Source organism: Amblyraja radiata, chromosome 13 (assembly GCF_010909765.2).
Source record: "Amblyraja radiata isolate CabotCenter1 chromosome 13, sAmbRad1.1.pri, whole genome shotgun sequence".
NCBI classification, from domain to species: Eukaryota; Metazoa; Chordata; class Chondrichthyes; order Rajiformes; family Rajidae; genus Amblyraja; species Amblyraja radiata.
Window position 1 is genome coordinate 39,954,640 of NC_045968.1, and position 23,665 is coordinate 39,978,304.

General features: G+C 43.5%; 1 protein-coding gene across 1 annotated transcript; it reads left to right on the top strand.

The window, feature by feature from the left end:
* The first annotated feature begins 11,642 nt into the window (after positions 1-11,642).
* Positions 11,643-21,893, top strand: ankub1 (ankyrin repeat and ubiquitin domain containing 1). The gene is made up of 6 exons (XM_033032282.1): positions 11,643-11,805; positions 11,920-12,063; positions 13,544-13,760; positions 18,294-18,408; positions 18,736-19,629; positions 21,715-21,893. Exons 1-6 carry the CDS (start codon positions 11,692-11,694, stop codon positions 21,797-21,799), a joined length of 1,569 nt encoding a protein of 522 aa, XP_032888173.1. The 5' UTR covers positions 11,643-11,691; the 3' UTR covers positions 21,800-21,893.
* Positions 21,894-23,665: the final 1,772 nt, after the last annotated feature.

The following is a 23,665-nucleotide window of genomic DNA, read 5'->3' on the forward strand; positions in this document are numbered from 1 at the left end:
TGACAAATCCACACCTGTTTCTTGAAGAGTGTTTGGGAATTTTGCTTTATTATAGAGAGAATTATTCTGTCATCAGCTGTGGAGGTCTTCCTTGGCCTGCCAGTCCCTTTGCGATTAGTAAGCTCGCCAGTGCTCCCTTTCTTAATGATGTTCCAAACAGTTGATTATAGTAAGCTTAAGGTTTGGCAGATATCTCCAACAGTTTTATTCTTGTTTCTCAGTCTCATAATGGCTTCTTTGACTTTCATTGGCACAACTTTGGTCCTCATGTTGATAAACAACAATGGAAGTTTCCAAGGTGATGGAAAGACTGGAGGAAAGACTTCTTCTTCTTCTTCTTCTTTGGAGTTTTACGGCAGCCGGCATCCACAATGTTGCATTGCTGCCACCTTCTGGCTTCACTCCACAGTCCTCATGTCTTTACATTATATCCTTTTTATAAGGCCAGAGGCCCTCAAGAAATTAAACAACACCTTTACTCCTTTTCCTTCCCCTCCATACTCTAGAATGTTCTTTTCTGATATATCTGTCATTCCAATTTTCTTCATTTCACTGATCAAAACTCTTCTTTCTGTTTCATATCTTCTACATGCAACTAGAGCATGCTGAACTGTTTCCGGCTGATGGCATTCCTCACACATCCCAGTAGGGTGTTTTCCCAACATTTTTAATGTGCTGTTCAGGTGAGTGTGTCCTATCCTTAATCTTGCTAATACTACCTGTTCTCTCCTGTTCCCCCTTCTTCTTGCTGTAATGTCCACTCTGTTTTGTAGCGAATAGAGGTGTCCCCCCTTTGTGTCCTGTTCCCAGTATTGTTGCCATTCCTGATTTATTTTCTTCCACACTATGTGTCTTCCTTCAGATTTGGATAATTGTAGGTTTACCTCTATGTTCTCTTTTTTAACGGCCTCTTTTGCTAATTTGTCCACTTTTTCATTTCCTAGCACACCAATGTGTGCTGGGACCCACAACAAAGTCACGTCACTGCCCTTCCTTGTTATTTGGCTTAATAGTAGTAGAATTTCATACACTAGGTCAGGCCGCCTATGGGATGCACCAGACCCAATACTCTGGATTGCAGACAATGAGTCGCTACATATTAATACTTTGCATGGTTGCACCTGTTCTATCCACCGAACTGCCATCAAAATAGCGTACAGTTCCACTGTATATACTGCCAAATAGTTATTTGTTCTTTTGCAAATCTCAACATTCATCCCTTGCACTACCACAGCTGCCCCTGTTGTTTCAGCTACTGGGTCCTTTGATCCATCTGTGAAAATTAAGAGGTGTTCCCTGTATCTATTATATATATGGTTATGGTATTCTGTTTTTAGGTCCGAATTTTCTTCCCTCCTTTTTGCCTCCCATATCTCCAGATCAACTTTTGGGATGTTTAGTAACCATATTGGGACAGATGGCCACAATACTGCAGGGCAGAACTCTTTGTCCTCTACTTCCATGTCCCTTGCCACACCTCCTCCAACCCAGCCGAAGCTTCCAGACTGAGCCACCCCTCTCTCCCAGCACTCCTGTACTACCTGTTTTGTTGGGTGGTTCTCTCCATGACCCTTAAGGCTTAGCCAGTAATTAGCCATTAGTTGTCTGCGGCGCAGTCTCAACGGCATCTCCCCAGTTTCCACCTGTAGTGCACATACAGGTGATGTCCGCACACCTCCTATACAGATTCTTAGAGCTTCCGCTTGGACTTTGTCCAACTCGGACAACACTGACTTAGATGCTGATCCATAAGCTATACTGCCATACTCTAGTCTGGATCTGATCAGTGATACATAGATATGTTTAAGAGATAATATATCTGCTCCCCACTCTAAACCTGCTAAGCATCTCATTACATTGATGGCTTTTTTGCATTTTCCAATTATTTTTGTAATGTGGACCCTCCATGTTAATCTGGAGTCAAAATGGACTCCCAGGAAACGGAAATCTTTTACTCTTTCCAAATTGTTGCCGTATAGTTTTAACTGGACATCCTCTTTAATTTTCTTCCTTGTGAAAACCATTGTCTTTGTCTTCTCTATAGAGAATTTAAAACCCCATTTCACTCCCCACTCTTCCACCTGGGCTATCCCTTGCTGCATTTTTTCCACGATAAAATCTATATTCTTCCCCTTTCTCCATAGGCTGCCATCATCTGCAAAGAGCGATCGCCCCATCTCTGATTGAATGTTTGCAAATATATCATTGATCATGATTGAGAATAGGATCGGGCTTATCGCACTTCCCTGGGGAGTTCCATTCTCGACTACACATTTACTAGAGATGTCTGACCCTATTTTAACATGGATACTTCTACCGTTAAGAAAATCCATTATCCAGTTAAAAATATTTCCTCCTACTCCCATTAAATGCAGCTTTATTAGAAGACCTTCTCTCCACAACATATCATAAGCCTTCTCTACATCAAAAAATACGGTAACTACAGATTCTTTTTTAACTTGTGCTTTCCTTATATCATCTTCCAAGCACAGAACTGGATCATTAGTACCTCTCCCTTTTCTAAAGCCACTCTGATAATTAGCCACTATACCGTTTTCTTCCATTAGATGCCTTAATCTTTCATTTACCATTCTTCCATCAGTTTACACATGTGTGCTGTTAAAGCTATAGGTCTATAATTTACTGGATTACTTGCATCTTTCCCTGGTTTCCTAATAGGCACAATGATTGCTTCCTTCCACCTCTCCGGTATTCGCCCTTCTTCCCACAACTTGTTATATAGTGCAAGTATCTTTTGGAGTCCCTCCTCACTTAGATGCTTTATCATTATGTAACAAATATCATCCTTCCCTGGGGCTGAGTTCTTACACTTGGCCAGAGCTCTCTTTAGCTCCCCCAAATTAAATGGAATATTGTACTTGTCCTCTGTGATACCTTTCCTTTGTAAGGCCTCAACATTTTCCTCTCTTGTTCTTTCCCTACCTCTTCTTCCTTCATCTGACAAGTTGTGGGAGCTGTGAACCCTACTAAAAGTGTTAACCATTAGTTCTGCTTTGTCTTTATTTGAGACTACAGTTTGATCTCCATTTGTTAAGATAAGATAACTCCACTCCCTTTTATCACCTTCCATTTTTTTAATCATCCCCCATATCTCCCCTACCTGTGTTGTGTTTCCAATTGAATCACAATACTTCCTCCAATATGCTCTTTTTGTTTGTCTTATAGTCCTCCTTACAATTGCCTGAGCCTGTTTGTAATTAATCATGTGTTGGTAGTTATGAGTTCTTTTTAATAATCTGAATGCTCTGTTTCTATTCACCACCGCCTCTTTACATTTATTGTCCCACCGTGGCACAGCTTTCCTTTTTGATCTTCCTTTACTTTTAGGTATGGAAACTAATGCTGCTCTTTTGATACCTTCTGACAATTTATTCTCAAAGTTTTCTATATCTGTCTCTTCTTGTATCGATTTTACATATCTATCACTTTCCTCCTTAAATTTCTCCCAATTAGCCTTTCCAAACACCCATCGTCCACTTCTGTTTTCTTTACTCATAGCTAAAGTAATATTTATTTTGCATAGCACAGGATGATGATCACTTCCTATGGTACCCTTTTCATATACTTCCCAGTTACATTTAGCAGCAATCCTATTAGAAACAAGTGTAAGGTCCAACACAGACTCCTTCCCTGTCCTAACATCTACCCTGGTCTTCTTCCCATCATTTAGACATACTAGATTACCATCATTTAATAATTCCTCAATTACCTGTCCATTATTATCTGACTTTCCACTGCCCCATAATGTATTATGTGCGTTAATGTCCCCACACCAAATAACATTAGATTTGCTCTGGCCTTCTACTTCCTGTAACTTATTGACCTCTAATCGCTTACATGGATTATAGTAATTTATTACCACTATTTTCCTCCTCTCAGACCACACTTCTATTACCACATATTCCTGTTCCTGCCCAATTCCTAATACCTTGTATGGTATCCCTTTTTTAATGAAAGTGGCACAACCCCCTCCTCCCCCATTTCCCCTATCACATCTCACTGCAACATAATCATATAGAACAAAATCTAAACTTGGTTTCAACCAGGTTTCCTGGATACATATACGACATCTGGTTTTTCCTTCCTACTGTCTATGAATTGCTTAAAGTCTTGCCCATTGGCTAACAAGCTTCTTGCATTCCATTGTAGGATTAACATTAATATTATTAACCCACACATGTTGACTCTTGGCTCGCCTGGATACTGAGACCATCATGTATTTCCTCCCACTTCAATCCTGCCATGCCCAAGTGGTGGACTGCAGCCTTTACAATGATTTGGATCCTTTCTGTTTTGGATTTTACTTCTGCTGTCGCATTTATTACTCCTGCTATAAATATAACCAGGCTTTTCTTTTCTTTCCATATACTCTTTTCTTTTTCTTTTATTGTTTCCATTATGCCCATATCTTGCTCCCTCCTGATCCTTCTTTCATTCATCTGTTTTGTAGGGTCAGCCCTTTTTGCTGCCTCTGCATAGGAGACCTTTTCCTTCACTCTTATGTTTTGTACTTCAGCTTCACGTTTCATCACCTCACAGCCCCAGTAAGCCACACTATGCTCTCCTCCACAATTACAGCACTTTGGTTTGACCCCCTCTCCACACTGACCATATTCATGGTCCCCACTACACCTTGCGCATTTCCTCGCCCCCTTGCACATTTTAGCTATATGCACAAATTTCTGACATTTGAAGCACCTCATTGGTTTGGGTATGTACTCTCTTACACTATATCGCATGAATCCAAAATGGACCACTTTTGGAAGGGATTCTGTCTTGAATTCAAGCAGGACTGACTCAGTTTCCTCTTTCTTTGCTCCTTTGGTCATTCTTTTGACATTCATAATTAATTCACATCTCTTTCTGAGTTCCTGAACCAGTTCACTCATATTGACTTTGAGAGGGATTCCATAGATAACCCCTTTACACCCTGCCCTCCTCCTTTCTCCCACTCTCACTACTTTGATTATTTTGATTTTGTCAATCTTGTTCATTTTCATTGCCTTTTCAACTTGAGCCTCACTGTTGCACCCTATTAGCATGTTTCCATCTTCCAGCACTCTTGCATACTTTACTTCCCCAACCTGGGCTCTGATTATTTTTGTCAGCTTCATTGGCTCTTCTTTACTCCTCCTTCTCCTTCAAACCTCACCACTACATTTAACGAAATTTCCTTTTCTGGTTCCTTTTCTGGTTCCTTGTCTTCACTCTCCGATCCACCAATATTGCTTTTCCTTCTTTTACGGCTGCTCTTCCTGGGGCTACCCCGTGTTCCCACGGTTTCCCACTCCTTCTCAACATTTCCTTCATTATCCTCTCCTCCACTGGCCTCCATACCACTAGACCCACTCTCGCCTGTCATTTTGTAACAGCAGGGAATATTCTGCTCCGGCCTGCGAGTTGCGTGCGTACCGCTGCTCCTCTGAAGGAAAGACTAGGTGCTGAGAGCTCTCTTATACCTGCATTAAGGAGGCAATTAAACACACCTGAGCAATTACAAACACCTGTGAAGCCATGTGTCCCAAACATTATGGTGCCCTGAAATGGGGGGACAATGTATAAACACGCTGTAATTTCTACATGGTGAAACCAAAATGTATAAAAATGGCATTTAATAATATTTGACAATGTGAACTTTAACCACATGTGACTTTTTTTCAATTACAAATCACAAATTGTGGAGTGCAGAGGCAAATAAGTAAATGATGGGTCTTTGTCCCAAACATTATGGAGGGGAATGTATTGTGTTTTTATGAGTTGTCTCAGTCTATGTGCCTCTGATGCTGCTGCAAGATTTTAATTATACCTGTACCTCACTGTACTTGTGAATATGACAATAAACGTGACTTGACGATTTTGTCAGGAAGACGGATACTCCTTTGGAAATGTTGGATGATGTGCAGGGAGAATTGATTTTGAATAGTCAATGAATTGTCAATGTTTAGTCAAATAATCTTTTTAGTTGCAGTCGAAAAATTGATCCATAATCTCAATCCATAATTTTGTGGATCTTTATTTTGTGCAACTTGGCTACAAAACAATAGTGTCTATCATTATGCCCTTTATTCTCTGTATCCTGTATCGGTAAACTGTGGACAGCTTGATTGAAATCATGTGTAGTCTTTTCGCTGACAAGATAGCATGCAATAAAAACGTTTTTCAAAAACATGACAAAAAACTAAACTGTCAAACTGTCATCCAAAAGTAATCTGTTGACTGTAGATGGCACGGAATGAGGATTTTCTCTGTAACGAATGAGGAAGTCCCTGTATTTTAATTATGAACAATGAGGGGAATTCTAATTTTACTGACCTTTAGAGACTTTTACAGATACAGCGTGGAAAACATGCCCTTCAGCCCATCGAGTCCGACTAGTTATCACACTAACACTATCTTACATCCTAGGGACAATTTTCAAATTTACAGAAGCTAATTAACCTACAAACCTGTACGTCTTTTGAGTGTGAGAGAAAACCCGCGCGGTCACAGGGAGAACGTACAAACACCATACAGACAGCATGTGGGGAGAAGGCAGGAACATGGTACTGATTGTGGATGATCAGCCATGATCACATTGAATGGCGGTGCTGGCTCGAAGGACTGAAAGGCCTACTCCTGCACCTATTGTCTATGTATCTATGAAGCACCCGTGGTCATGATCGAACCTGGGTCTCTGGCGCTGTAGGGCAGCCACTCTACCGTTGTGCCACCGTGCCACCCTAGCAACACAATTATTAACATTAATCACAAGAAATATTGACAGAGATGGAAAAGGGAAAAACAAGGTAATTCTGAGTCTGAAAGATAATGAAGCCTGATTGTGAATGTGTATGCTGTTTTATCTTGATTCTACTGGGGGTCATGCTTTGGAATTGGGAACATGCCAATTGAGTAATAACAATTAACTTTCTTTAACATGATATCCGTCACACATACAATGTTCTGCATTGAGGAATATTTTACATTTGACTTTGATTTTATTATCTTTGTAACTAATTTATCAAAAACCTTCGGTAAAATGTCAGTGTAAGGTACACTGTAAGTGCTGGTCATGAACTTCATTCATCTCTTGCAAACGTTGAATCTTAAATTATGTAATCTCCAGGCAACTATCCAAAGAGAATTGGCAACTCGCACATCCTCTATCAACTCTAAGAAGCACCAAATGTATTCTTCTTAATTGAGGTTCCTTAATCAGACGTGCCCAGAAGTTGTAGTTTCCCACTTGTTGTCTTCAGGTTAACATGCTTAACGGAAGCAAATGATCATAAGTTCATAAGCAGAATTAGGCCATTAGACCCACCGAATCTACCCTACCATTCAATCATGGCTGATCTATCTTTCCCTTTCAACCCCATTCTCCTGTCTTCTCACGATAATCTTTGACACCCTTATTAATCACAAACCTGTCAATCTCCTTTTTAAAAATAGGCGCTGACGGCCTCCACAGCCGTCTATAGCAATGAATTCCACAGATTCACCACCCTCTGCCAAAATAAATTCCTCCTCATCTCCTTTCTAATGGTACATCCTTTTATTCTGAGGCCGTGCCCTCAGGACCTAGACTCTCCCACTAGTGGAAACATCTTCGCCACATCCACTGTGTCCAGGACTTTCACTGTTTGACAATTTTCAATGTGCCACTTCATCCTTCTGAACTGCAGCGAGCACAGGCCCAGAGTCGTCACATATTGCCTAATGAGGGTGGACACAAAATGCTGAAGTAACTCAACAGGCAGCATTTCTGGCGAAAAGGAAAATTTGACGTTTTGGGGTGGAGACCCTTCATCATTTACAAAAATTGATGTGCCGTTTTTAATTTCCCAAATATCCTTACATGTCAGCCAACAATGGAAAAAAAGGAAAAATACATAAAGAAGGAAGAAAGAAAGATGGACAGAAGTAACTGCAGATGCTGGAAGCAAAACACAAAGTGTTGGAGGAACTCGACAGGTCAGGCAGCATCTGTGGAGGTAATGGACAGGCATTGTTTCAGGTTGGAAGCCTACTTCAGATTCTGTTTCATTTAGAAAGAACGATTTGTAGAAATAGAACATAGAACAGTACAGCACTGGAATGGTTCCTTCGGCCCACAATGTTTGTTTCGAACATGATGCCACGTTAAACTGATCTTATTTGCCTGTACATGATCCATAATCCCTCTATTCCTCCACTTCCATGGGCCTATCTAAAAACCTCTTAAATACCACTATCGTATCTGCCTCCCCCACCACCCCTGGTAATGTGTTTCAGGCCCCCACCACTCCCTGGGTATAAAACTTGCCCTGTACTTCTTCATTAAACTTTCCCGCTTTCACCTTATAGCTATGTCCTTTAATGTTGAACATTTCCACACTGGGACAAAGGTTCTGACTGTTTATTCTATGTCTCTCATAATTTTATATACAAGTACGTCTACAGAACATGGCATTTAACATTACAAAATTAAGGGCATAAACTAAATGAAAGTCACTGCTGTTTTTCTTGTTATCATAGACACAGATTAGTATAATTTAGTTTTGTTTATTGTCATGTGTCCGAGGTACAGTGAAAAGCTTTTTTATTGTATGCTCTCCAGACAGCGGAAAGATTATACATGATAATGATCAAGCCGTCCACAGTGTACAGATAAAGGATAACAGAAATTACATTAAAGTCCGATTAAAATTTAGTCCGAGGGTCTCCAATGAGGTAGATGGTAGATCAGGACTGCTCTCTAGTTGGTGATAGGATGGTTCAGTTGCCTGATAACAGCTGGGAAGAAACTGTCCCTGAATCTTAAGGTGTGCGTTTTCACACTTCTGTACCTCAAACCCAACAGTTCCAATTCATAATAACTGGGCACCTTTCCATCAATCTGAATTTCAATGCAATATCATTTTATCAGTGAAGCAATCTACACTGTGAAGGATAATAATAATAATAATAATAATAATAATAATAATAATAATAATAATAATAATAATAATAATAATAATAATAATAATAATAATAATAATAATAATAATAATAATGATAAAATTTATTTCGGACTCAAGGTCCAGACAGGGGACATTATATAAAAATACATTGCATATAAAAACATAATAAAATACATAAAATACACGACCAGTGACGTCAGTGAGTTCGCGGAAGCGGTCACGGACTTCATTGCAACAATAGCTGATAACATCGTCCCCACGGTAAGGGTTAGCATCTTTCCGAATCAAAAACCCTGGGTGGACAGGTCCATTCGCGTTGCCTTGAATGCTCGCACCGCTGCTTACAACTCTGGCCTGGCATCCGGAAATATGGACGACTACAAGGTAAAGTCCTACCGACTGCAAAGGGCGGTGAAGGACGCAAAAAGGAGGTACTGGGACAGGATGGAGTCGCAGATGGAGCAGCAGGACACCAGACGTCTTTGGCAGGGGTTAAGGACTATAACTAACTACCGGAGCAGCCCCCCCTCAACCGGAAGTGCCAGCACCTCCCTAGCTGATGACCTGAACTCTTTCTACGCAAGATTCGAGGCGGGCAACATCATCCCTAGCTCGCCGGCTACCAACAACACCAGCCTGGCTAGCCAGGCTGGAGGGAGGTCCTCCGCTGGGGATGTGCACACATTCTCGTTGTCTGAGCACGACGTGAGGAGGGCTCTGACACGTGTGATCACAAGGAAAGCTGTAGGCCCAGATAGTATATTTGGTCGATTACTTAAGTCCTGTGCTACTCAGCTAGCTCCAGTGCTCACCACAATATTCAACCTCTCCCTGGCCAAGTCCGTGGAACCTGCCTGCTTCAAAAGATCCATCATTGTACCTGTACCAAAGAATGCCTCTCCAGCTTGTTTGAATGACTACCGACCGGTGGCCCTCACCTCGGTAGTCATGAAATGCTTCGAGAGGCTGGTCAAGAACCACATCTGCGCCTTCCTCCATCGCATCATGGACCCGTAACAGTTCGCATCATGTCCGAACAGATCCACGGACGATGCGGTCTCCCAGGTTCTGCACACCGCTCTCTCTCACCTTGACAGCCAAAAGGGGGGCTATGTGAGGATGCTGTTCATTGACTTCAGTTCAGCTTTCAATACGATAATCCCTGAGAAGCTGCTGGAACTGGGGCTTAACACTCCCCTGTGTGCCTGGGTCCTGGACTTTTTCACCGCCAGGCTCTAGGTAGTCAAGATGGGAGGAAATACATCGAACTACCCTCACCCTGAACACAGGATCCCCCCAGGATTGCGTTCTCAGCCCCCTACTGTACTCCCTGTACACACATGACTGTGTGACCAGGTTCAGCTCCAACTCTATAATCAAGTTTGCTGATGACACTCTGGTGGTGGGCCTGATCTCCGATAACAATGAGAAGGCCTTTCGGGAGGAGGTGGCTGATCTGGCACTCTGGTGTCAGGACAACAGCCTCCTCTTGAATGTCATAAAACTAAGGAGCTGATTGTGGACTTTAGAAGGGCATAACATCCGAGGACGTATACGCTACTGGAGATAAATGGGGCTACTGTGGACATGGTGAGCTGCTTTAAATACCTGGGAGTCCACATCACAGAGGATCTGACATGGACATCACATGCTGCCGCACTGGTGAGTAAGGCAAGGCAGCGCCTTTACCACTTCAGGCAGCTGAGGAAATTCAGAGTCTCTCTGAGGATCCTTCAGTGCTTCTACTCAGGGGCTGTAGAAAGCATCTTGTCCGGTAACATCACAATCTGGTTTGGGAACTGCTCTGCCCAGGACAAGAAGGCTCTGCAGAGAGTAGTGCGTTTGGCCGAACACACTGTGGGAACTACACTTGCCCTCCTGCAGGAACTATACATCAGAAGTTGCAGAGCCAGCAACATTATGGGGGACCCCTACCACCCCAGCAACGGACTGTTCCTACTGCTATGGTCAGGCAAACGCCTCCGCTGTCATGCTGCGAAAACAGAGAGGATGAGACGGAGTTTTTCCCCCACAGGCCATTAGGACTATAAACTCTTATCTCACCAGGGACTAATTTACTGTACCAATTTACTGTTGTGTTGTGTCTTTTTTAAATTGCTGGGGGGTTTTCTAATATGTAAATACTGATTCTGTTCTATTCTGTTCTGTATTTTTTTGCACAATCCGCAGGCATTGCCACTTTCATTTCACTGTACATCTTGTATGTGTATATGACAAATAGACTTGACATGATATTAAATCTTAGTATATTACTTATAAAAGCATCATAAATTATATGTTAAAAAAAATACAATACATGAATTAAAATCCAGAATAAAAAAGAATGATCAATGTCCTACTAATCAACAACTAATATTACTTTGTATCAAACGTGATCCTTTCTTAGTTTGACGTTGATCTAATACCTGAATGAGTACAGTGGACCTTTTGTGACTGTGGACACAGTGATTCAATTTGCAAATTTTAAAGCAAGTTCCCACATGCCCTTGTTAATCAGCAGTTTGTCACCCTGATGAAGGAAGTTGGACTTGTTTGCCTAACGACCTGTGGAGAACACTAAGTCATAAACCTGGAGACTACAACCTTTCCCACTAGGAACCTTGCAGGTGCCTATGATTGTTAGCCTTGCCTTGGTTTGCTCACCTCTCTGAAGATGATCGACACTGACATATACCGTGCCTCTGCACGGACAATAAGATTCTGAGACCCGTGGATATCTCATCTGCGTATGGACGGAGGCGTTTCAGAAAATATGAGAATCTTCATCACTTTCGATAAAGTTTGCAAACCTTTTGACATTTCGGGGGATCAGACAGTCTTATCAGTGAAGCTGATGATAAAGGTAAGAGTCACCTTACCCCAGTGAAAGAGAAATAGCCGTGATCTTGAGGAATGTGCATGTTGAAGTATCTTCCTTATGCCATTTAGATTTTTTTTACCCCTTTCTTCTTTTCAGCAATATTTTCGAATCACCTTGACAAATGACAAACAAGGGCGTAGGTTTTTACAGCTGATTTATGCCGGGGCAGTGTTAGAAGATGAGTGGGTACTTGCTGATGTGGGAATGACCTCCTATTCCACGGTCAAATGCATCTTAAAGGTAAAATGTGCCAGGCTATGCTTTGACTACCTGAGTTGTGATGTTTCCCACCAGAATGTCATGGAGTCTTAGATTCTTACACAGTGGATACAAGCCCTTTGGCCCAATTTGCCCACACCAACCAACATGTCCCATCTACACTAGTCCCACCTGCCTGCCTAAACCTGTCCTATCCACCCACGTACCTGTCCAAATGTCTCTTAAACGTTGCAATAGTAACTGCCTCAACTACCTCCTCCGGTAGCTCATTCCATACTTCCACCACCCTTTGTGTTAAAAAGTTACCCCTCATGTTCCTGTTAAATTTTCCCCTCCTCACCTTAAACCTATGTCTTCTGGTTTTCGATTCCCCTTCTCTGGACAAGAGACTCCGTGCATCTTATGTCCATAAGTTTAAAAAGCCAATGATTCAATGATACTTTATTGTCACATGTTCCAAGGTACGGTGAAATGCTTTGTTTTGCATACAACCCAGTAAAATCATACAGCAGAACTCACCGAGGCAGAACACAAGTGTTTCTACATTTCTGGTGCTGACAAAGTTACAAACGTTTACCGAACAGTGCTATTTTCCTTCCGTCCCGTCTGTGTGGAGTTTGCACGTTCTCCCTGTAACCATGCGGGTTTCATCCAGGTGCTCCGGTTTCCTCCTACATCCCAAAGACATGCAGGCTTGTAGGTTAGCTACCCTCTGTAAATTGTCCCTGGTGTGTAGGAAGTGGATGGGGAAGTGGCATAACATAGAACTGGTGTGAACAGGATGATCGCTGGTCAGAGTGGACTCAGTTGGCCAAAGGAACTGTTTCCATGCTGTGGCCACATCTCAAAGAGGCATTGTTTTCTAGGCTAATTGACTTCTGTAAAAAATTCCCCTTAGTGTGTAGGGAGTGGATGAGAAAGTGAGGTGACATAAAACCACTGTGAACGATGGTCGCCGTCGAATTGGTGGTCCGAAGGACCTGTTTCCATGTTGTATCTTTAAGAGAAAATCTGGATTATTAAAATTAATATACAAATATCTAAAGTAAAGTCTAATGTAAAGTGTTGGCTATCTGTGGGAGAACATAGAGAGAATAAATTGCAAAAGATTAAAAGGCAGCACAATGGCACAGCAGTAGAGTTGCTGCCTTACAGCGCCAGAGACCCGGATTCAATCCTGACTACGGGTGCTGTCTGTATGGAATTTGTACATTCTCCTTGTGACTGTGTGGGTTTTCTCCGGGTGCTCCGGTTTCCCGTTACACTCCAAAGATGTGCAGGTTTGGAGGTTAATTGGCTTCTGTAAATGGTCCCTAGGGTGTGGGATAGAACTAGTGTATGGGGTGATCGCTGGTTGGTGTGGACTCGCTGGGCCGAAGAACCTGTTTCTAAAGTCTAAAGTCAAATCTAAATTATGAGAAAATGCATTATGAATTGTTCAATATTTACTCTCCGATTGATTAAAATATTGTCTAAAACAAATATAACTTTCCCCAATTAGGAAGAGGAGAATGCAATTCTATATGTGTTCAATGCTCTGACAAGGCGAACAATTCCCATCATTGAAAACTCCCAGTTCTTAACAGCAACTGTTTCTGAGCTCAAAAGCTTGGTATCACTGAAATCTGGACTTCCTGTAAGTACTTTCCGTTTGAGTACTCAAGAGGGGACAGAACTGTACAACTGCAACAAAATCAAAGACTACGACATAGACATAGGTAAGATTTGAAACAGAGAGCATTTCAATTGAGTAATATGGGACATTGAACGGAGAGAGGCAAGCACAAGCTAGGATGATCAAACTGGCTGCATATGTTCAAGAACACTGAAAGAATTTGCATTTGTAGAAAGTTGTATTATGTCCTTAGGGTCTCTCGAAGCATTGTAGCCAGTTGATTACTTTTTATAAAAGGACATCAAGTGCTGGAGTAACTCAGCAGGTCAGGCAGCATCTCTAGAGAACATGGATAGTTGACATTTCAGGCAAGGACCCTTCTTCAGACTCTGACCAGAAATCCATGTCCTCCAGACATGCTGCTTGAATGGCTGTGTTCTTCCAGCACTTTGTGTCTGATTTTGTAAACCAGCATCTGCAGTTTCTTGTGTCTACAGAGTGATTGTAGTGAGGGAGAGAATACTCGTCCACGACAATCAGTCTGAGGAAGGGTCTCGATCCAAAATGTCACCTATCCATGTCCTCCACAGATGCTACCTGTCCTGTTAAGTTATCCAGCACATTGTGTTCCACACAAGATTCCAGCATCTGCAGTTCCTTGGGTCTACAGATTACTTTTAAATGCCTCGGAGCTGTTGCTATGAAGGCAAACATAACAGCCAACTTGCACAGAAGAAAGGCATACAACAAGAGCATTAATGAATAATTATCCAATGTATTTTTGGCTGAGGAAAGAACACAGTTTTTCAAATAGTGAGCAGAAAGTCATGGCCCTCCTGTAAACATCGTGATATGCAAGTCTGAAGAAGGGTCCCATCCTTTTTCTCCAAAGGTGCTGCCTGACACGCTGAGTTACTCCAGCACTTTGTGTCTATCATTCTGGATTACGTGCTCAATCATAATCCAGTTTGAACCCTCAACTTTCTAATGAAAGGGGCAAAATTCCTGCCAACTTAGTTTAGTTTATTTAGTTTTGTTTATTATTGTCACATGTACAGGGGTACACTGAAAAGCTTTTTTGTTGTGTGCTATCCAGTCAGCGAAAAGACTGAGGATGATTACAATCAAGCCGTCCACAGTGTACAGATACAGGATAAGGGATGAAGGGTTAGCTTGGTACAAGTTGCAGTACTGAAAGAGTCTGCCAGTTTAAAGGAAGTCTCTTGTTCTTCACCAGCAATTGAGTCCACACCAACCAGCGATCACCCCATACTCTAGTTCTATCCCACCTCTCATTTTACGAGGGGGTTACATTCCTGAAAAGCAGCACGCATCTCAAAAACACGTAAATCAAACATTTTTACCATAAAAACGTATATAAATGTTACAGAAAAGTCATATAGCTGTCCACATCACACCATACTCAGTTCATTTATGACTGCCATTGTTATTTTCCCCAACTCATTTATAAAGAAAAAACAGTTAATAAAGAAAAAAAACTGTACAGTATCTTAACAGGTATTGCATGTGACTGTGCTGGCAGGCATACATTTGAGCGTGTTATTTTAACGTGCGGGTAAATTAGGCTTTATTATTAAATAAACAAGCACGTTATTCCAAAAATACATAAATCGAACATGCGTAAAACGCAAGGTGGCTGTATAAGATTAACGTGAATGTGTGTTGATGGCCAATGTAGACTCATCGGGGTTTGATTCTGTGTTGTATTTCTCCATGACTATGATAAGGATTTAGAGAGATATGGGTCAAATGCAGGCAAGTGGGACTAGCTTAGATGGGGCATCTTGGTCGGCTTGGACGAGTTGGGCTGATGGGCCTTTTTCTGTGTTTTATGACTATAACTTCCTCAGCATTTAATGAAATTAACTTAAAATGGCTTCAACGCAATGATAAACCCGAATCTAGACCCTAAATGTCACCTATCTATGTTCTCCAGAGATGCTGCCTGATCTGCTGATTACTCCAGCACCTTGTGCCCTTTTGTGTATTAAACAGCTTCTGCTGTTCTTTGTTTCTCCACCTGTCACTTGTCAGACTTTGTCCCAACCCTACCTCTCTTCCAGCTTTCTCCCCTCTATTACAGTCAGTCTGAAGAATGGGTCCCGACCCGAAATGTAATCTATCCATGTTCTCCAGGGATTCTGCCTGACCTTCTTCAACCATCTCCTCCTCTAGTATGGTCCAGTGCCATTACCTGGATTTCAGTGAAAGAGTTTGAAAGTATTGATTTTCTTCACACTGTTTGGCTTGACTCAAAAAAAACAACCAGAAGAACGATAATAACTTCTGTTGTTCCAAACCTATCAGATTTCCAGTATGGAATTATTTCACTGGTGGTGGGAACAATTTAAGTTTGTCAGTACCGAGTTAGACCCAGAATTCTTTTTCCGGATATATTGATGGAAAAACCTAATGTCGCACACCTGACTTGGAGACAAATATAGACAGGGTTAGGAGACACAAGAGTTTGCAGATAGAGTCACACAGCATGGAAACAAGCCATTCGGCCCAACTTGCCCATGTCGACCAACATGCCCCATCTACACGAGTCCCGCCTGCCTGCTTTTGGCTCATATCCCTCTAAACCTATCCTATCTATGTACCTGTCTAAATGTTTCTTAAATGCTGCGATAGTACCTGCATGTAAATGCCGGAGCCGCGAGTTAAAAAAAAAAAACTGCTGGAGGAACCCAGCGGGTCAGGAACCATCTGTGTAGGGAAATGGACAGATGACATAAAGTTTGAAGAATGGTCCCGACCTGAAACTTTGTCTGTCTATTTTCCTCCACAAATGCTGCCTAACCCATTGAGTTCCTCCAGCACTTTGTTTTTATACAGGGTTAAACTGCTTCAGAGCCAGAGTCCTGGGTTCAATCCTGATCTCGGAGTGCTATCTGTGTGGAATTTGCACGTTCTCGCTGTGACCATGTGGGTTTCCTCTGGGTGCTCCTGATTCCACCCACATCCCAAGGACGTGTGGGTTTGTAGGTTAATCGGCCCTCTGTAAAAGGTGGGATAACATAGAACAGGTGATCGATGGTCAGCGTGGACCTGTTGCCAGGCTGATTTACTCTTTAGTAAAACTAAAACCAAACTAATCAGTTATGGAGATAAAAGTTCTTCAAAACAATTATTTTGGTTTACTTCAAACTGGATATTTTCTATTTTCAATATCTTGTTTGAATTAAAGTGCATTCAAAAATTGCAAGATGTCCCCTCGTGCTTAAATGGCTCTTGAACCAATGGCCTCCATGAGCAGAATAGAAGAGTTTTATGGTTGAGCTGATCTCACTGCTAGTTTGTGCCAACTTTAGAAACAAATAGCTGTCAACGCTAATGTTTGGGCATGAGATATAGCCACTTAAACCTGGTACCACAGAATGCTCATGAAACTGTACTCAGCAAGGATTAATGTCCCCAGGGCTGTGTTTAGTTTAAAGATAATGTGGAAACGGGCCCTTCGGCCCACCAAGTCCATGCCGACCATCGATCACTTGTTCACACTAGTTCTATGCATAGGAAGGAATTGCAGATGCTGGTTTACACCGAAGATAGACATAAAATGCTGGAGTAACTCAGCGGGTCAGGTATCATCTCTGGAGAAAAGGAAGACTGATTTTAACCGGGAACGTCAGGTATTCCTTTTCTCCAGAGATGCTGTCTGACGCACTGAGTTACTCCAGCATTTTGTGTATTCACGCTAGTTCTATGTTGTCCCACTTTCTCATCCACTCCCGACACACTAGGGGCAAATTTACAGAGGCCAATTAACCTACAAACTCATACAACTTTGGAATGTGGGAGGAATCCGGAGCAGCTGGAGATAAACCATGCAGTCACGGAGAGAATCTGCAAAACTCTATGGTTCAATATTTCTTTTTATTTTCACACTTATCATGTACAGTGAAATGCATTGTTTGCATACAGATCAGTTAGATTACTGCTATACATAAGGATAATCCTTGATTAAGTAGGGAATGCATAGAAACAGCCCAGTGAGTCCATATGCAAGTGTTGCCACATTTGGTGCCATTTTCACAGTCCCAGCTGCATCTGGCCATAAAGGCCCGTTGCAGCCGTCGCCTCCTTCCGGATTGTCCAGTGAACCGTCGTTCCTCTCCTCGCCTGGCCTTCAGCATTCAGTCTACATGCCCCGGGGGTGCCTCCCGCAGCCGACCTTGCGGGTGCGGAAGGTAAGACCCCTGGTTCTCTTACCGAACTTACGTTTGTTTCAGTGTCCGCTGCTGTCGCAAACGTTCTCCACCCTCTGATCCCCAGTCTTCGGGGGGGACGAGCCTCCGACCCACTCCAGTCGGGCTCCTCCAGTTCCCCCGTTGGGGTTTGGCAGCTGCCGCCTGCCCATTGGGACCTACTCCATACAGACAGCACCCGAGGTCAGGATCGAACCCGGGTTTCTGGTGCTGTGAAGCAGCTGCCTAATTGATGGTTCTTGATCTTATTGAATGATTTATACACGTGTTATATCATTGTAAGAGCCAATGTTTAAGATAGTAAAAGTAATCAACAATAAATGAGGCACCCTTACTTGAATGGAGTCGAGGGGTTCCATTGTTGCAGTGTTGTTGTTGTGTTTAAACCATGTTCTATCTGACAGGAAGTACTCTTCGTCTAGATATTTGGGATGGATGGAAAGAGTGCTTGATGGGATGCCTTCTGGGCCACAAACATATCATTCAGCAACATCTCTCTGAAGAGGAACCTGTGGCCAAGTACGTCCAACATTGTTCATTACTCTGGATTCATTATTCGCGCTCCATATCTCCTTATCTCTTTAACTCACACTTTTTGTCTTTTCATTTCTGACTTTCATCCAGCTTTCTGCCTATCAAAACACTCCCTCACCTGTATCTACCTATCACTTAGGACCTGGGACATGTAGATGAGACATGTTGGTCAGCGTGGGCAACTTGGGCCTAAGGGCCTGTTTCCATGCTCTATGGCTCAATGACACAAACTGCTGGAGTAACTCAGCAGGTCAGGCAGCATCTCTGGAGAACATGGATAGGTGATAATTGGGTTCTGCGTCGTGTTTGCAGGTTCCAGCGGCGAGTGGCACTGCACCTGGCGGCGTTCTTCGGCCACTTGGACCTCGTAGATTGGCTGCTCCAACAAGGCGTTCGGGCAGACAAACCAGTCGGCGCCCATCCCTACCGGGAATGGTGCCAGGAGATCGAACATCCCAACGTCAACAAGTGCCCGGTCCACGCGGCCGCTGAGGCGGGTCAACTGCTGCCGTTGAAAGCCCTGGTGAACAACAACGTCCTGTGCCTGGAATGCAGGAACCCCCAAGGTCACAACCCCCTGAAGATCAGTATCCAGCACAGGCACGTGGCGTGTGCCTTGTACCTGATCACGAAAGCCTGGTCCGTGGTTTCTTTCCAAGGGCTCTCCTTTCCTGTCCGCATCTACATTAAGATAAAGCATTGGCTCCACAAAGTACAAAGACATGTGCGCTCGAAGAAGAGGATGGCCTACAGAACGCATGTTGGGGACACCATTGTGGTGGACGGCTTTACTGAACTTAGAATGAGGTCCCGGCCCAGGGCGAGAGGAGGCAGGAAAGATGGCCGAGGTAAAAAATCCACCCTGCCAGCACTTAGTAACCAGGTACCAATGACAAGACACAAGCCGCCCGTCCAGGATGCCCAGAGGTATCACGGGGGTTTGATGGACCTGAGTCTACCAGCAATTGGGGGTCAAGGAAGCGGAACAACACACGTAGCCTCCAAAAGAAAGAGCAACCGAGAAACAGACACGTGGGGAATGAACATGCCCCTCCCACCAATAATCAGGGACACAAACCCACGACCTCAGTTCTTTTACTCTGCACCAAATGCTGCTGGACTTCTCACAACATCCTTACTATCATTTTCTCAGCACAACGGGAGAACGACAAGAGAGAACGCCATTTACTGTCTGGCACTGGCTAGGTCCGTATTTCTTATTCATATCTTTAACCACGTTTTGTTGCATGCTGCTTCTTATAGTTTAGTTTTGAGATACAGCGCGGAAACAGGCCTTTCGGCCCACTTAGTCCACGCCGACTAGCGATCACCGCACACCAACACTATCCAACACACCAAGGACAATTTACAATCTTTACCAAAGCCAATTGACCTACAAACCTATATGTCTTTGGAATATGGGAGGAATCTGGAGCACCCGGGGAAAACTCATGTGGTCACGGGGAGAATATACAAACTCCATACAGACAGCATCCATAGTCAGGATCGAACTGGGTCCCTGGCAGCGTAAGGCAGCAACTCTACCTCTGCGCCACTGTGCCACTCCTACAGTTTGATAGTTTAATGGTACTTTATTGTCACATGTACCTTTCTTGCAGTGAAATAAGTTTTTGGCATACAGTTCACTGAAAATCTTACTATCCCTCATTAGAGTGTAAGAATAATATATCGGACTGAGGCTGTACACACGTGTCGCTTACAGGTTCATTTTCAATAGATAGCTGAACCCATAACCTTCAGGGAACTGACTGAGCAGATCACTGAGCCAATGTGAGCCTGTACCATTGTCATCAGGCAACCAGTAAATACATTTCACTGAAGTGCAAAGCAATTCATCCTCATGATGATACAGTCTAGCTAAATACTGGTCCACCAATGATTGTCCAGCACCCTTGGTTCCAGCGCCTTGCTGGATTATCCATTTTAACTGAATTAACAGAGGTCACAGCCTTGGAAACGGGGAGAAGAGATACTGGCCCGCAAAGTTGGCCTCGGAAGTCGGCTGTGGGAACGTATCTGCCAGCTCCGGCTGGGCTGAAGTTCCAGAGTCCCGGCCACAAGAGGCAAATTTGACCCGCCAATAAGCCGTGGAAGTCCCGATCGGCCGCCTCACCCAGCCTAGGCACCATATTTTCAGGGGGACTTCTGGGGGTGATGTCAAGTGCACTCTCGCAATTTTGCCAGGTTTAAAGGAGGTGCCGGACCACAAGTTGCCTGGGAATCGATGGTGGACAGGTTTGCAGGTTCATTGGCTGCGGTAAATTGTAAATTGTCCCTAGTATGTAGAATACTGCTGGTCGGTGCGGACTTGGTGGGCAAAAGGGCCTGTTTCCGAGCTGTATCTCTAAACTAAAACTAAGCTAAAACTATTTTACTTCCCAGTGGCAAAGTTATGCCAGGACCTTTGAAATTTGCAAGACTCTTTGTCATGGTTCATCCTGAGCAGGTCTGACCGGAGAGACATTCGGAGATGGACATCAGGTGCTGCTGGAGGACCATCAACTCTTTGGTCTGCCTGAAACTTGTTGGTCATCCAGCAGAGCGGTATGTCCGTCAGGGAATGTTGCCAAGTGACCCGCCCCAAACTACAGGAGTACGTGTTGAGGGACGCACTGAAGCTTGGTGCAGCCAACGTCAAGGCTCTGTGGGGGAGGACCACAGTCTAGGGTCCTTCTGCTGCTCGACATCGGGGGACTTAATCTGATGGGGACATTCCTCACACCAGGGAAGGGATATCACCCCAGGGGCCACATGAATGGCAAACACGCCCTATAGAAAAAATAAGGAAGTGCTAACACTACTGGGTATAACACTAGCATTATTGAATGCGTAGACCCACTAAGAATGGATTGAGTATTTTGAAAAGTTTTTGTTTTCTAAAGATCATGAGACATAGGAGCAGAGTCTGCTCTGCCATCCAATCGTGGCTGATCCATCTTTCCCTCTAAACCCCATTCTGCCTTCTCCCCATTATCATTGGCACCAGTACTAACCAAGAACCTATCATTTTCCGCTTTAAAATACTTAATATCTTGGGCTCCACTGCCCTCTGTGGCAATGAATTCCACAGATTCACCACCATCTGCTGAAAGAAACTCCTTTCCAAAGGTACGTCCTTTTATTCTGAGGCTGTATGCTCTGGTCCTAGATTCTAGCAGAAACATCCTCTCCACATCCACTCTATCCAGGTACCTTCATTATTCGATAGGTATATATATTTTCTTAAGAATGATGTTTATATTGAAATTTTAAAAACTGTTTCGTTTTCAGCACATTTAAAGAGAAACCTTGGCTGCAGCAACTTAGGATGGCAAGGAACTTGGCCAGAAGAAGCATACAGAAGCCCTTCTGCTGATACAAGCCTTGTGTTCTGCTTCCATTGCCAGAACTTAGCAAAGATGCACTAATTTGAATGACTGCTCCCTTTAGGAGTTGGGGGAGGGGGAAATGAGTGTGTGCGCATGTGTGTACATAGGCACATAATGCTGGAGTAACTCAGTGGGTCAGGCAGCATCTCTGGAGAAAAAAGGATGGGTGATGTTTCGGGTTGGTACCTTGAAGAAGGATTCCGACTCGGAACGTCACCCATCCTTTTGTCTCCAGAGAATAGTCTGAAGAAGGGTCTCGACCTGAAACGTCACATATTCCTTCTCTCCAGAGATGCTGCCTGTCCCGCTGAGTTACTCCAGCACTTTGTGTCTGTCTTTGGTATAAACAGGATCTGCAGTTCTTTGTTTCTGTACAACGTGTGTCCACATTTATCTATATCTATATATATCTGTACGTGTTATATATTCTTGTTTTAATTGAATCATGTCATCAATGGGGCAGTGGGCATTACCACTGAGCAATATAAGTCTACCCAACATCAACGCTACACATTCAGAATCACACCCTCCATCACCAATTAATTCATCTTTAACTTTTTATCCTTACTTTAATCTCCTTCCAACGTCTCATCTATGTCCCTGGAACATGACAGGGAAAATATAGACCAGGAACGGTAGATGCTGGTTTACAAATTAGTGCTGGAGTAACTCAGTGTCAGGCAGCACATCTGGAGAACATGGATATATGACATTTCTGGTCTCTTCTTCAGACTCAAATTTTAGTTTATTTTAGAAATATAGAGCGGAAACAGGCCCTTCGACCCACCAAGTCCACACCGACCAGCGATCACCCCGTACACTAGCACTATCCTATACACGAGGGACAATTTTTACCAAAGCCAATTAATCCACAAACCTGTACGTCTTTGGACTGTGGGAGGAAACCAGAGCACACAGAGAAAACCCACAGTCACAGGGGGAACATATAAACTCCGTACAGACAGTGCTCATAGTCGGGATCGAACACGGGTCTCTGGTGCTGTAAGACAGCAACTCTACCGCTGCACTACTGTGCTGCAATGTAAATGTAACTTGTTTTGGATGACTTGTAGTTCCTAAAGTTTGTTACTATGAAATTTTACTTGTTTCATTTTATATCTGTTGTAGCCTAGTTAATTACTAAAGTTGTCAACAATCTATTTGTCTGTTCCGATATGCCCCATTTCTCTTGTTTTGTATAGGCTCTGTTATGGACTGTGGATTACAATAAATGTCAAAACTCTGTGCTCAATCTGGCCTCTCTTGTTCTATCTTCTGTAAACGTCATTCAAGACTCTGGTTCCTGTGTCCACACATGCATTGTCCCATTCAATGGTTCAATTGTTCTTTATTGTCATGTATGCACTGCACAGTGAAATTCTTTTGCATAACCCACAAACGCACAGCGCCATATTTTCGCGCGGTTTACAAAGATAAAGGCCAAAGTCCAAAGTGCGGACCACGTGTTGAAAGTACTGGAGCGCCCCCGATCCAGGTAAGCAAAGGTAAGCCCCAGGCTGCTGCAGACCCGACGTCCCTCTCCTCGCCCGACTACGTCTGTGTCTCGGGGGGCTCCTGCAGCCAAACTTGAAGGCGCTGGAGGCAATATCCCAGTCCCTCTCCTACCGGCCCACTCCTCGCGTCCGTTGCCACCAGCAGCTCCCTTCTCCTCGACTCTCCGCTCTTCGGGGCTTCTGAGCTTACCACTGCAGGCAGTGGCTTGCTGGGGCCTTCTTCACAGCGGCGAACTAGGCCGGGCGGACCACTGGGTCTTTATTTTTGGCAGCCGCCCGCCCTCTACTTCAACCTCTGCTTTGCTGTTATTGTTCTAGATTGACTCTGGGTTAAGTGTA

What these genes read in the sequence shown, in the direction of transcription:
- ankub1 (XM_033032282.1), top strand. Translation starts at nt 11,692, where the DNA reads ATGGACGGAGGCGTTTCAGAAAATATGAGAATCTTCATCACTTTCGAT. An exon ending in CGGTCAAATGCATCTTAAAG is followed by an intron (nt 12,064 to 13,543) that starts GTAAAATGTGCC and finishes TTCCCCAATTAG; the next exon opens with GAAGAGGAGAATGCAATTCT. An exon ending in AGACTACGACATAGACATAG is followed by an intron (nt 13,761 to 18,293) that starts GTAAGATTTGAA and finishes TCTATCTGACAG; the next exon opens with GAAGTACTCTTCGTCTAGAT.